Source organism: Piliocolobus tephrosceles, chromosome 19 (genome assembly GCF_002776525.5).
Source record: "Piliocolobus tephrosceles isolate RC106 chromosome 19, ASM277652v3, whole genome shotgun sequence".
NCBI classification, from domain to species: Eukaryota; Metazoa; Chordata; class Mammalia; order Primates; family Cercopithecidae; genus Piliocolobus; species Piliocolobus tephrosceles.
The window spans coordinates 26,050,364-26,064,592 of NC_045452.1; the positions used below are offsets into that span (position 1 = coordinate 26,050,364).

The 14,229-nt window shown below is 51.3% G+C and overlaps 1 protein-coding gene across 3 annotated transcripts in view; it reads left to right on the top strand.

Annotated features, from left to right (window-relative positions):
- PARVB (parvin beta) overlaps window positions 1–14,229 on the top strand; it is a 141,128-nt gene that overhangs the window by 121,986 nt on the left and 4,913 nt on the right. For all 3 annotated transcript variants that reach the window (XM_023221788.1, XM_023221791.2, XM_023221789.1), the window contains exons 10-12: window positions 1,068–1,136; window positions 7,619–7,720; window positions 13,696–13,768. In XM_023221788.1, coding sequence (XP_023077556.1) covers window positions 1,068–1,136; window positions 7,619–7,720; window positions 13,696–13,768 — 244 coding nt within the window. The remainder of the gene's footprint in view (window positions 1–1,067; window positions 1,137–7,618; window positions 7,721–13,695; window positions 13,769–14,229) is intronic.

Below are 14,229 nucleotides of genomic sequence, written 5' to 3' on the forward strand. Positions count from 1 at the left end.
CCACTACATGCATATGGAGAATTACAGGCCCTTTGGCGGGGGCCGGGGGTGGAGCTCTCTGACTGTGTTTGTGTCCTTAGCACCAAGCAGCATGCCGGGCATGTAGTAGCTGCTCAGTAAATTTGAGCAGAATGGGTAAGAAATCATATCATGAGCAGTGGTGGGTAGTATTGACTTTCCATCACAGTTGGGTTTGGTCACTGAGGAATTACAGGTGACAGGTTTTAAGCCTGTGCTGGAGAGAAGCCAGTGCCCCTTGGTACCTACATAATAGGGCTCAGAAAATCCCCACAGCCCAGAGAGATCGCCCTGGGTGGATCTCCCTATGTATTGCAAATCGATAGGCGGGCTGGGTGCGGTAATTTCAGCACTTCGGGAGGCCAAGGTGGGCAGATCACCTGAGATCTGGAGGTCGAGACTAGCCTGACCAACATGGAGAAACCCCATTTCTACTAAAAATACAAAATTAGCCGGGCTTGGTGACAAGGGCCTGTAATCTCAGCTACTTGGGAGGCTGAGGCAGGAGAATCGCTTGAACCAGGGAGGAGAAGGTTGCAGTGAGCTGAGATTGCGTCATTGCACTCCAGCCTGGGCAACAAGAGCTAAGCTCTGTCTCAAAAAAAAAAAAAAAAAAAAAAAATTCAGTAGGTGTGGCTGGAGGAGCACTTCCGCTCAGTCTTCTGAGTGTGCCGTTTACCGTTCCAGGTCACATCTAAGATACATTTGCAAATGTAATGCTCCTCCCCTGGCAGTTTCATCTTTCTTAAGAGCAGGGAGTGCTCTCCAGTGTGCTTGTTAAATATGGCACACGTGCACAGATTGGCATATGTGTGCATGGGTTGGTGAACAGAGACATGCGTAGCCAGGATAGATGCGGGCATTATGCCATGAAAACTAGGGGCTATTGTCGGGATGTTGCGTTTGAAACATGGGCTTTTTATTTTAGCAAACAGGAGATGATGAAAGCGTTTCACAGAGCCCGGGCTGGCAAATGTCAAGCCTGCCCCTCCAGATGGGACCCGCACGCGGGCCGTTCACGGCTCCTGTGTCTCTTTTGTTCTTGGCAGTCTCTCATCACTTTTGTGAACAAGCACCTGAACAAGCTGAATTTGGAGGTGACGGAACTGGAGACCCAGGTATGCGCTGCTTTGGCTTGAAGGATCCTTTGTCCGCCGCCGTTTTCAGTCAGCGTTTTGATCCCAGGTGGGGTGCGTGAACAAAGCTGGCGCCATTTTGTTCCTCTCACAAGGAATTCCCCCTCATGGTGCCGGCAGAAATAACCACCGCGGCCTTCTCAGCCCCTCTGTCTTCCTTTCCTGGGGCTGCCGCCACACAGCGCTACAAACCAAGTGGCTGAAGTCAAGGTGGGGCCTGGGTGGATTTCCTCCAAGGCTGTGAGGAGCTGTTCCTGGCCTCCCTCCCAGCTTCTGGGGTTTTGCTGGGATCTTTAGCATTCCTTGGCTTGTACGTACATCACTCCCTTCTCTGCCTTCATCTTCAGGTGGTGTTGTCCTTGTGTGTGTGTCTCTGTGTCCAAATGTCCCCCTTTTATCAGGACGTGGTCATGCTGGATTAGAGCCCACCCATGACTTCATCCCACCCTGACTGCATCTGTGTAAACCCTGTTTCCAGATATGGTCACATTCAGAGGTCCTGGTGATTAGGGTTCCACTGCATTTTTTTTTTTTTTTAAGACAGAGTCTTGCTCTGTCACCCAGGCTGGAGGGCAGTGGTGTGATCTTGGCCCACTGCAACCTCCATCTCCCGGGTTCCAGCGATTTTCCTGCCTCAGCCTCCCGAGTAGCTGGGAATACCGGTGCATCTCATCGTGCCCAGCTCATTTTTGTATTTTTGATAGATACGGGGTATCACCATGTTGGCCAGGATGGTCTCGATCTCTTGACCTCGTGATCTGCCTGCCTCAGGCTCCCAACCACTGTATCTTTTTTTGGGAGACGCAAAACCCGAAAACACCTGGATGATGTTATTCAACCCATAACACCCCAGCCCACCACAGGGCCTTTGCACACTCAGTTCCTCCATCTAGAACATGCTGGCCCCTGTATCCTCTGCTCAGTGCTGCTGTCACACTGTGGCCAGGACCTAGCAAGTGTCCCCCTGGTAAGTATGTACAACACATTTCTTCTGCAATAAGTATATCAAGTCTACTCCCCCAGCCCCAACCACCACTGAAAGCTAAAGGAGCATCGTTAAATTATGTTTTTGGGCACTCCGCGAGCATTAAAGACAAAATATAATTTTCCCAGGATTAGTGGGGTGCTTGAATGCGGAGGTTTTTGAGCTCTTGGTACAGACATCCCTAATGCACAGCTGATCCTTCTTAAACCCCAGGGCAAATGCATTCATTCCCTTCTCTTTCTTTAACTTCTCTCATTTGCTTTTCTAATTAAAAAAGTAATTCAGGTTCATTGTAGAAATGTCTGAAAACGCAGATAAGCAAAACAAATAAAAATCACGCGTAATCCCGGCACCCGGAGATGACTGCACAGAGGGTTTTGTTCAGGCCTTTTCTTAACACGTACAGCGAGACATGGACAGCGTGGGTCTGTATGTAAAGGCATCATGGTCTGTTTTTAATGTGTATAATCATTTGTGTTTCATTGGCCAACACATTTATTATTTTCTGCAGTTTGCAAATGTTGCACATTTAGCCTCAGATTATTTTCTGTTTGAGATGTTAGCACCCCAGAACCAGCTGAGGTGAAAAGTAAAAATCCTCCTTTTTCCTTTTCTGGGACCTCCCCCTTCAGACTCTCCAGGGGCAGCTAACTGCAGTTCATGGTTGGATGTGTATTTTTCTAGATATTTTCTTTTTCTTTCTTGTCTTGTCTTGTCTTGTCTTGTCCTGTCCTGTCCTGTCCTGTCCTGTCCTGTCCTGTCCTGTCCTGTCCTGTCTTGTCTTGACAGAGTCTCGCTTTGTAGCCCAGGCTGGAGTGCAGTGGCGCGATCTCAGTTCACTGCGACCTCCGCCTCCTGGGTTCAAGCAATTCTCCTGCCTCAGCCTCCTGAGTAGCTGGGACTACAGGTGTGCACCACCATGCCCAGCTAATTTTTTTGCATTTTTTAGTACAGACGGGTTTCACCATGTTGGTCAGGCTGGTCTCGCACTCCTGACCTAGTGATATACCTGCCTCGGCCTCCCAAAGTGTTGGGATTACAGGCGTGAGCCACATTTTCTATGCACAAATGTATTTTTCTAAATAATGTGGATCTTACTGTCCACTGTTCTGTAATGTGTTTTGTGTCACTAAATACACTGTGGGCATCTTTTGGTGTAAGAGAAAGGGGTGTGTGTGTGTTTGTGTGTGTGTGTGTGTTTCTGTCTGATCCTTTTTCCCTTGCTCGATCTATTGGTCTATCTATATTTTGTCGCTTTTAATGGGAAGTGTATCTCATCAGCGGGAAGCACTGCACCTCATTAAACCAGTGCCTCACGACTGGATGTTTTTCTGCTCCTGTAAATAGCAGTGCAGAGAGCATCTTTGTGCAGGCTGTCTGCTCGTGCCTGCTTCCTCGGGATGAAAGCCTAGAAGTGGAGTCATTAGAGCGAAGCCTGTACCGCACACTTTGAAGGCCCAGGAAGATTTGCTGTATGGGGGCCCCTGGTACTATCACAGGGCGTGTGAGGGGCGCTGCTCCTCCACATCCATACTGGCTGTCCCCACAGCCCTTCTCAGAGGTGTCTGCACATCAGTATTAGCAGCTGAGCCTCTTACATTGAGACTCTAAAATTAAATTTGTATTTATTTTTATTTACTCAACATCTTCATTTTTTCCCTTATTAATCAGACTATAGAGAGTCTTAAAAGTACATTTAACCACTGGCCCACCAGCAAAGGACACTGGCCACAGAAATGCAGGGATTTTTGTTTTGTTGCAAAGGAATTTGGGTATTTTTGTAAATACCATATATCATTTATGAAGACCGTAAATCATTAACGTCTTGATGCCCTGGGAGTCGGAGAGGCCCTGGTTTAATTTCTTCAATTTCTGTTTGTGTGTGTGTGTGTGTGTGTGTGGTTTATGTAGTCTGGTGTGTGTGTGTGGCTCATGTAGTCTGTGTGGTTTATGTAGTCGTGTGTGTGTGTGTGTGTGGTTTATGTAGTCTTGTGTGTGTGTGGGTGTGTGTGGGGTTTATGTAGTCTGTGTGGTGTGTGTGTGTGGTTTATGTAGTCTTGTGTGTGTGTGGGTGTGTGTGGGGTTTATGTAGCCTTTGTGGTGTGTGTGTATATGTGTGGTTTACATAGTCTGGTGTGTGGTGTGTGTGGTTTTTGTAGTCTGTATGGTGTGTGTGTGGTTTATGCAGTCTATGTGTGTGTGTGTGTGTGTGGTTTACGTAGTGTGGTGTGATTGTGTGTGTGTGGTTTTTGTAATCTGTCGTGTGTGTGTGGTTTATGCAGTCTGCGTGTGTGTGTGTATGTGTGTGGTTTACGTAGTCTGGTGTGATGTATGTGTGTGTGGTTTTTGTAGTCTGTATGGTGTGTGTGTGTGTGTGTGGTTATGTTGTGTGTGTGTGTGGTTACATAGTCTGTGTGTGGTGTGTGTGGTTTATGCAGTCTGCGTGTGTGTGTGTGTGTGTGTGTGTGGTTTACATGGTTTGGTGTGATGTGTGTGTGCATGTGTGGTTTTTGTAGTCTGTGTGGTGTGTGTGTGTGTTTTCCCTCCTTTTCCAAACCATTCTTATGTTGTGGACAGCGTCCCAGCTCTGTGGTGGTGAGTGAGCTCCTCAGCCCTCCTGAGCTTCTGTCCACAGGATTAAACTGGAGGCGATGGGCAGTGTGAGGATCGGGTGAGACCGCACGCTGAGATCAAGTGGGCGGGGCTCGGCAGGGGTTAGCACTGCGGATGAGGAGGTGGTGGTGAGGCCTCGGGGCCTCCGTGGGAGATTCTGCTCCCTGCTGAGCTACACAGCAGGTTGCTGAGCGAGGGCACTGCCCTGGGCGCTTGTGAAAGTGGAGGGTCACTGCTCACAGCTGGGCCCCCCGGCCCTGCCCTCTCCGTGTGGCCGTCCTCTCTCCTTCCTGTGACCCCGTGTGCTGGGACAGTGAGGAGACACCACGGAAAGAAGAAAAGACTCAGCGGGCTCAGGGCCTGCGGGTGCAGTGACGTGGCTACCCCAGACCTCCTGGGGAGAGGTATGGGTTGGTGCCTTCATTCGTGCGGCAGCTTCCGTTCCCTGGAAGTGAGTCCACGGAGACGCGGGCATGCCGGCTCAGTGTTGTTCTGCTGGGAAAATGCCAGCACACTTGACCAGGGTGCTGTGGGCATGAAGCTTCCGTGTGGAGACACACTTAAAAGAATTCTTCAAACCCGTCTGATCTCCTTAATGAGAGGAGTGGCTGGCTGCTTCGTGGTGTGGAAGGCCGAGGGCATGTGACATGGAGGCCAAGTGCCATTTACCCATCAACTGACAGCGTGTTGAATTCAGGGACCAGACCCTGTCCTGAGTCCCTTGAGGGACTGTTGCCTGCTGGCACTTGCTTTATGCTTTACAGCTCTAGCTGCAGTTCCCCCTGCTAACGGTCAGGGCTTCTGATATTGGATGTTTGTGTTTTTGACTTCTCATCTTTTGTTTTGTTTTATTTTATTTTATTTTATTTATTTATTTATTTTTTGAGATGAAATTTCGCTCCTGTTGCCCAGGCTGGAGTGCAGTGGCACGATCTCGACTCACTGCAGCCTCCACCTCCCGGGTTCCAGCGATTCTCCTGCCTCAACCTCCCGAGTAGCTGGGATTACAGACATGCGCCACCATACCCGCTAATTTTTGTATTTTTAGTAGAGACAGGGTTTCACCATGTTGGTCAGGCTGGTCTTGAATTCCTGACCTCGTGATCCACCCACCTCGGCCACCCAAAGTTCTAGGATTATAGGCGTGAGCCACCTCGCCTGGAAATTTTTAATTTTAATTAATTGTTTTAAAAATTCAAATGTAAGAATTCTGGAGATTGTTTGTACAATGGTGTGAATGCACCTAACATTATTGAACTGGACACTTACAAGTAGTTAAGATGGTAAATGTTATGGTATATTTTACCACAATTTAAATTAAAGAGAAAGGTCAGCATAAGCGAGACACGAAAAGACAAATGGATATGAGCTTCCACTTACGTGAGATACCCAGAGGAGTCAAATTCATAGAGACGGAGAGCAGATTGATTGGTGGTTCTCAGGGGCTGGGGGGAGGGTAGAATAGAGAATTAGGGGACAGAGTCTCACTTTGGGAACATGAAGAAGTTCTGGAGATGGGGGGTGGCGAGGGTGGTCCAACAATGACGATGTACTTAATGCTACCGACCTGTGCACTTGCACACGGTTAAGATGGTACATTTCAGCTTATGTACATTTTATCACAATAAAAAATAAGTTAGCGGCCGGGTGCGGTGGCTCACACCTGTAATCCCAGCGCTTTGGGAGGCTGAGGTGGGCGGATCACGAGGTCAGGAGATCGAGACCATCCTGGCTAACACGGTGAAATCCCGTCTCTACTAAAAAATACAAAAAAATTAGCCAGGTGTGGTGGCGGGCGCCTGTAGTCCCAGCTACTTGGGAGGGAGGCTGAGGCAGGAGAATGGCGTAAACCCGGGAGGCGGAGCTTGCAGTGAGCCGAGATCACGCCACTGCACTGAAGCCTGGGCGACAGAGTGAGACTCCGTCTCAAAAAAGAAAAAAAAGTTAGCAACATTCAAACAAAAACATTTTAATTTAAATAGCTGCATGAGGCCATTGGCTACCATGCTGAAAGCAGCTCTAGATCCCTGGAGGCTGGGGCCACACTCACTGTGGTCTCTGCTGCAAGACACAGTGGTGAGGGCCACCAGGTCCCGGCTCTGCACCCTGCAGAGTTGAATGAAATCTTTCCAGCAGCTGATGCTGATGGAGCACTCACGTGTGCCAGGTGCTCCCGGCCTGCCATCTCACTGTGTCTTCATGACAGCCCTGAGTGATGGGAGTCAGTACTATCCCTGGGGTCAACAGTGGGGGACAGTTCCAGAGGCACGGTCCTAGCCAGGCAGCTGCACTCAGCTCCACACACTCGTCATTTTTGGTCTTTGCAGTGCCCCATGTGTGAGAGCCCCCCTCTCCTTTTGCTTTTTTCTAGGTTAGGAGCCAGGTCTCAAAAGACTTCACGTTCAGGCCTTCACTTGATTCCTGATTCTCCTGCCTAAAGTGAGAGCCGGGATGGGTTGCTTTACTAGAAAATATTTCCAACTGGGCGCAGTGGCTCACACCTGTAATCCCAGTACTTTGGGAGGCTGAGGCAAGCAGATCACTTGAGCCCAGGAATTTGAGACCAACCTGGGCAACATGGCGAAACCCTGTCTCTACAAAAAATACAAAAATTAACGGGGTGCGATGGTGCGTGCCTGTAGTCCCAGCTACTTGGGAGGCTGAGGAGGGAGAATTGCTTCAGGGAGGATCACCTGAGCCTGGGAGGTCGAGGCTGCAGTGAGCCTTGATTGCATCAGTGCACTCCAACCTGGGTGACAGAGTGAGACCCTGTCTCAGGAGAAAAATATATGCCTCCCTTGAGTTTGTGCAAAGCATTTGCCAACTCCTTACCCTGCCCGGAAATATCACAAGTCTTTCTCTGCAGTTTGCAGATGGCGTGTACCTGGTTCTGCTCATGGGCCTTCTGGAAGACTACTTTGTTCCTCTCCACAACTTCTACCTGACTCCGGAAAGCTTCGATCAGAAGGTACGTGCCTGGTCTCCGTCCTTGGTAGTGGCTCAAGAAATGCTCATTGAAATGCAGAGTATAGAATATCCCAGCAGCTCTTTCTGCAGCCTGGCTGCATTCTTCAAAAAGGAAAAATTGCACAAGTGATATTGCAATTAGGTGTAACTCTCAGTAAAAGAAATAAGAAGCCCATCAGGCGTCCACAACGCATCTGAGTTTTGTTTGCCACATTTTCTTTGGGGTCTTTTTCATGGGGCCATGTAGTTTTTAATAATTGTGGTCACATCCTTCCCCCGTTCTGCCGCAGCTCCAGCACCTGTGGTTTTCTCTGCTGCTTCCCAAGCTTCCCAAATACCATCTCCAGTGGCGGCACAAAGTTCCAAGGATGGTTCCGTTACCAGCGTCTTCCCATTCCCCGTTCTCGGGCAGTCAACTTGAACGTGTTTCTATTTTTTTCCGAACAGAAACAACAGAACATCTTTTTGATATAGATTTTTTTTTCATTCCTGTGGATTGTTTTCTTAGAAAAATTTCTCTAATAGGGTCATTTGGGTCATTCCTTTCAATCTGGGCTGGCCCACACCACCCGGTCCCGCTGTCCCTGCCCTTGTGCGCAGGCCCCTCCCTGCTGTCTGCCCTCTGTCCAGGGCTTCCCGCAGCCAGGCCTCTCACAGCAGTGTTTAGTGCATTGCCTTTAAAAACTTGGCCATGGATGGTCTATGTTGCTTTGGGTTCATGGGCATCTGTCATTTTATTTTCCCGAAGTGTTAGACCCATGAGTCAGGGAGGCAGACAATGTAAGCTGGTGGCGGCAGCCAGAGAAATAGCAGAAATGGGGCCAGTGTTTATCAATCTGCCCACTTCTGGCACATTGCAGTCTGTTTGCTTGTGGCCAAATGTTGTTCCTCTCTTGCATGCTGAGATGGAATCAGGACAGATTAGAGAGGTCTTGGCACATGGAGTCCATGTTGAATCGAGAGAGAGAGTGAGAGAGAGAGAGCGAGAGAGCAAGAGGGAGTGCAGAGGGAACGAGCAGAATTGTGCAGAACTCACCAGGAAACATGGGTGCCTGTGCTGTCATCCTGGAAGTGAAAGGGCAGACCATCCAGCGAAGAAGCGCATGCATTTCCAGGCCCCGACGTGGCTGGTTGCAGACACATTGTTTTGGAGAGATCTTTTCTTTGTTCAAATTAGTAAGAACACTGGTGAGAACAGTGAGTTTAGCCAGGAGACCTAGAGCTGGTTTCTTTCCAAGACAAGGCTTTGTACAAATGTCAGAGGCATCATCTCCTGGGCCCTGGCCTTCTTCCCTTTGAAACTGGGATGAAAGTCTTTGACAATTGCTGCCCTGGCCTGCGAGGCTTGAGGAGGCTTGAGTCATCCGCCTTCCCCTCTGAATCGGAGCGAGGAAGGGAAGGCTATTTTCAGGTATAGCACGCAGCACACCATTCATCCTGTTCACTCAGGAGAAAGGGAGCCTGGGGTGGTGGCGTGGCTCTGCGGGCGGCTGGAGCACTCTCCTTCGGAGGATGGGAGGATGTCAGTAGTTCCTCCTCCAGCCCTGCCTTTTTTCCCTTTCTCCTCGTGGCAGCTGCTGGCAAAGTCTTCGTGAGCCCGTAGTATTTATTATCTACCTTGTAGTCTTCACGACCCCTGCTGTGGAGGACTCACCCACTTCAGGCTGGGCCCAGCACCCGTGTGCTCAAAACTGCTTGCAGATGGGACGTTGGTGACATCCCCTGCTAATGTCTCTTGTGGGCTGAGACCCCAAGGTGTGTTTGCTCTGGCTCTGGGAATCCTTACAGCTGCTCCGTATTTTTGGAGGAGGGACTGAGGTTCAGTGAGCAAAACCAGAGATGCGTCGTGAGCTGCTGTCCCTGTGGGTAGTGATGACTTATGGTTTTAAACAATTGCATTGGATTTAAAAAATACCACACTGGACAGCTCAGGGCCTGTACGCTCATGCCCCGTGAGCTACCTCAGACGCATAAGTGTGGCCTTCGTGTTTTTGTTGCAAAGCCACTGTTTGAGTCTGACTCTGCAGTGGCCACATGCTGAGCACCTTGCACCCATCGGTCATCATTCTGGGAGACTCTGCAGGTTCCCTGTCTCGGTGGAGTGGGGTGTATCCTGAAGACTTGGAGATCGCTCCTAGAAGACACGAGTTGCTTCCCTGTCAGCATTACTGGACGAGGACAGGGAATCTCGGGAAGGCTTAGAGACCAGCCCGGGGTTGCACAGCCAGCAAGGGCAGAGCCAGGAGGGTCGACTCCTATTCCAGAACCCTCTATTCTTTCCTCACCTGGCCAGGTTGACTAAAACCTTTTGAATTACAGAGAGAAAGGATTTCTGCCCATGTGGCTGGCTCAAAGCAGGTGTGTATATGGCCTGGTCTCCGCTGGGCCTTGGGGGCTCCCACTGCAGTCACGGCTGGGGTGAGCGGTCCCCAGGCCTTGCCAGGAGCTGCATGCTGGGTATCCAGGGGCCTGGGCTCACACTTCTCTGCCGGGCATGAATGAGGGCTGGGGGTGGAGGCATGGCCCTGAGAGATAACAGGCATGGGAGGGTGGCAGTTTCCTGCCTGGCATTTCCTCAGCCTGAGAAGAAAGCAGAAGGAAAATCTCACTTCGAAACCAGTTACTGTGGGGCCGAGTGGCTGCAGAGCAGTGAGGCTTGGAAGGGGCTCTGCTGTCCCCTTAAACTGTGCTCTCATGGGGCAGCGGTGACCACCTCATCACCTGATCACACTGTCCAGCGGTCTCTGAGTGTCTCTGTGTGTCACGCATCTCACCCCCAGCCCCTCCTAAGCATCTGCTCCCTCTCCGCGGAAAAGGATTCCTCAGGCTTAAGAGGTGCACGGGAGAGGCACATAAAAAGACCAGTCCTGGCCGGGCGCGGTGGCTCAAGCCTGTAATCCCAGCACTTTGGGAGGCTGAGACGGGCGGATCACGAGGTCGGGAGATCGAGACCATCCTGGCTAACATGGTGAAACCCCGTCTCTACTAAAAATACAAAAAACTAGCCGGGTGAGGTGGCGGGCGCCTGTAGTCCCAGCTACTCGGGAGGCTGAGGCAGGAGAACGGCGTGAACCCGGGAGGCGGAGCTTGCAGTGAGCTGAGATCCGGCCACTACACTCCAACCCCAGGCGACAGAGCGAGACTCCGTCTCAAAAAAAAAAAAAAAAAAAAAAGACCAGTCCCAATTGGTGCTGACTTTTACAATGGAGAAGAATCTTTTCTTCAAAGAAAAATCTTTTCTTGCTATTCCCCCTCTTTGCTATCCTGTCTCCATCTCAATTTGGGGTCAAGCCTGTTGTGTGTTTGAGTGTGCATGTGTGCATGTGCATACGTGTGTGTGAGCTCATTTGATGATATGGACAGTGGTCAGCTAAAGGAACCTGTGTTGCTAGGGGAGTGGAGGTGGGAGGCTTTTGGAGAACAGGCATAGATTCTGTTTCAGTTCTGGTTCCATGCCTTTGAGCCCTGTGCCTTTTTTTTTCTTTTCTTTTTTTTTTTTTTTTGAGACAGGGTCTCAGAGTGGAGTGCAGTGGTATGATCTCGGCTCACTGCCACCCCCACCTCCTGGGTTCAAGCGATTCTTCTGCCTCAGCCTCCTGAGTAGCTGGGATTACAGGCACACGCCACCATGCCTGGCTAATTGTACTTTTAGTAGAGATAGGGTTTTACCATGTTGGCCAGGCTGGTCTTGAACTCCAGACCTCGTGATCCACCTACCTCGGCCTCCCAAGGTGCTGGGATTACAGACATGAGCCGTTGCATCTGGCCGCCCCATGCCTTTTTAGGGCACCAATGTCCTAGCCCGTCTCAGCCCAACGCCCTCCTCTGTGAAGGAAGATGGTACCCACCTCGCACAGGGCCGGGAGGGGAAAGGGAGCCTGTACCAAATACACAGACCCCATGGTGGGTGCCCAGCACCTGCAGGTCGCTCCCTGCTCTCTCCTTAAGGGAGCTGTGTTCTGCGCCTTCCACACGGTCCGTTCACACTCCTCCCCTGTTGCCAGTGTTTGGCCATCCTCAGGCTCAGCCCTGGTGCAGCACTCCCCCATCTCCAGGCAGGCTGTCCTGCAGGGTTGGGGTGTCTGCCGTGTTGCCCGGGGTTCCCATTGGCAGTTTCTGAGTTGGCCTCTGGAGCAGGGTCTCGGTGTGCTGCGCCCCCGCCCATGGGTGGACATGACCCTGCCCTCCTGCCAGGCTGTGTCTTCCCCACTGACCCCGTGACTAGCCAGACCGTCTCGCGGTTGGCGCTGGCACATCATTCAGCCCTCTGCTTCTCCGAGCACAGGCTGTGTGTGCTGTGGAAGCTTTTCCAAAGCTGTTTTCCAGTGCTGTGCATTTGATTAACCTAGGGAAGCCTCTTTTTCCAGGTTAATTATTAAATTACATTGCAAGTAAAATTGTTCATGTTTCTGATTCATTGACCTCAAAATCATGAAAATATGATTGTTGAAAGAATTTTTTGTCTGTTTTTGAGACACAGTCTTGCTCTGTCGCCCATGCTGCAGTGCAGTGGTGCAATCTCAGCTCACTGCAACCTCCGCCTCCCGGGTTCAAGCGATTCTCGTGCCTCAGCCACCCAAATAGCTGGGATTACAGGTGCGCACCACCAAGCCTGGCTAATTTTTGTATTTTTAGTAAAAATGGGGTTTCACCACATTGCTCAGGCTGGTCTCGAATGCCTGACCTCAATTGATTCACCTGCCTCGGCCTCCCAAAGTGCTGGGATTACAGGTGTGAGCCACCGCGCCCAGCCAGGATATTTGACTACTGAGAGCCCCGAAGTCCCTTGCACTGTGACATCTGTGTGTGTTTGCTGTTTGGTGGTTTGATGTCCCCTCCTCCCATCAGCCTTGTCTTGCGGCAGGTGGGTGGCTGGATGTAATCTAGTTCATCGCCTGCATCCCTCTGAGTAGTCTTTAAACACAGCCCAGAAGGCTGTTATTTTAAACCTATTCAGCCATCATTAGGAGAATAAAAGCTTCAAGTACACTTGGGGGCTGAGGAGTCATAGACCCTTTAATTTCAGGGGAAGTCATGGTCGGGGGGAGGTGGCCACCTTTCTGCAGCTCTAACAGGACCAAGGCCCTGCAGGCTGACGCTTGCAGCCACCATGGGTCTGACTTCCGTTCTGACCGGCCCACTGTCCCTACTCAGTGCTGGGGCCCTCCCTACCCTGAAGGCACCTCATCCTGCAGAGAGACACAGCCTCACGTGCAGGTCTTTACAGCCCTTCCTGAGGCAGTGCCCAGGCCTGCGTGCCTCTGCACGGGACTCATCCTCTGTGGGCCTCGGTTTCCCTGTCTGTAAAATGGGGTCACTGTGGGCCAGGCGTGGTGGCTCACGCCTGTAATCCCAGCACTTTGGGAGGCTGAGGTGGGTGGATCACTTGAGTCCAAGAGTTAGAGACTAGCCTGGCCAACATGGTAAAACCTGTCTCTAAAAAAAATAAAAATAAGGCAAAAATTAGCCGGGCACAGTGGTGCGTGCCTATAGTCCCAACTACTGGGGTAACTGAGGTGGGAAGATGGCTTGAGCCTGGGAGGCGGAGATTGCAGTGAGCCGAGATCTCGCCACTATGCACTAGCCTGTGCTCTAGACCCTGTCTCAAAAAAAGTAAGTAAATAAATAGATAAAATGGGGTCACTGTGACTTCTCATCATGTGGCTGGCATCTGGGGCAGAGCAGGCCCTTGGTGGCCGTGAGCCCTCCAGAGCAGACCGGGCACCTCATCCTTCCATCTCTCAGCCCAGATCACCAGTGTGAGGGGTGAGAACCGCCTAGTGAGTGCATGTGACCCTCTGCAGACTTGCTCACCCGTCTCTGCCCACCCTGTGGCCTGCCCCAGGCTCACTGGGTCCTTGTGGACATCGGCGTTGCAGAGGCTCGGTCCTGTCCATGCTGGCTGTCCTCCAGCAGTGGGCAGTGGGTGGGAACGACTGTTGGACCCCAACGCTGACCCACCCGCTTCCTTGGCAGGTCCATAATGTGTCCTTCGCCTTTGAGCTGATGCTGGACGGAGGCCTCAAGAAACCCAAGGCTCGTCCTGAAGGTAATGCCCCTGGGTCAGGTTCCCCCAGGAGGGTTGCACATGGAGGGGAAGAAAAGCGGGTCCTAGAAGTGGCTGGAAGGCTGGCGTGTTGTTCCTCAGATGGGCCCTACGTCTCTGGCTCTGGGGCAAGGGTCTGCCAACCTCAACTCCTCAATCTCCTCATTTTGGGAACCAGGAGGACTTCGCTGGTAGAGCTGGCAGTGCCGGTTCTTTAATAACCACTTGAGCCGGGCGCGGTGGCTCAAGCCTGTAATCCCAGCACTTTGGGAGGCCGAGACGGGTGGATCACGACGTCAGGAGATCGAGACCATCCTGATCTACACGGTGAAACCCCGTCTCTACTAAAAATCCAAAAAACTAGCCGGGCGAGATGGCGGGCGCCTGTAGTCCCAGCTACTCCGGAGGCTGAGGCAGGAGAATGGCGTGAACCCAGGAGGTGGAGCTCGCTGAGATCCGGCCAC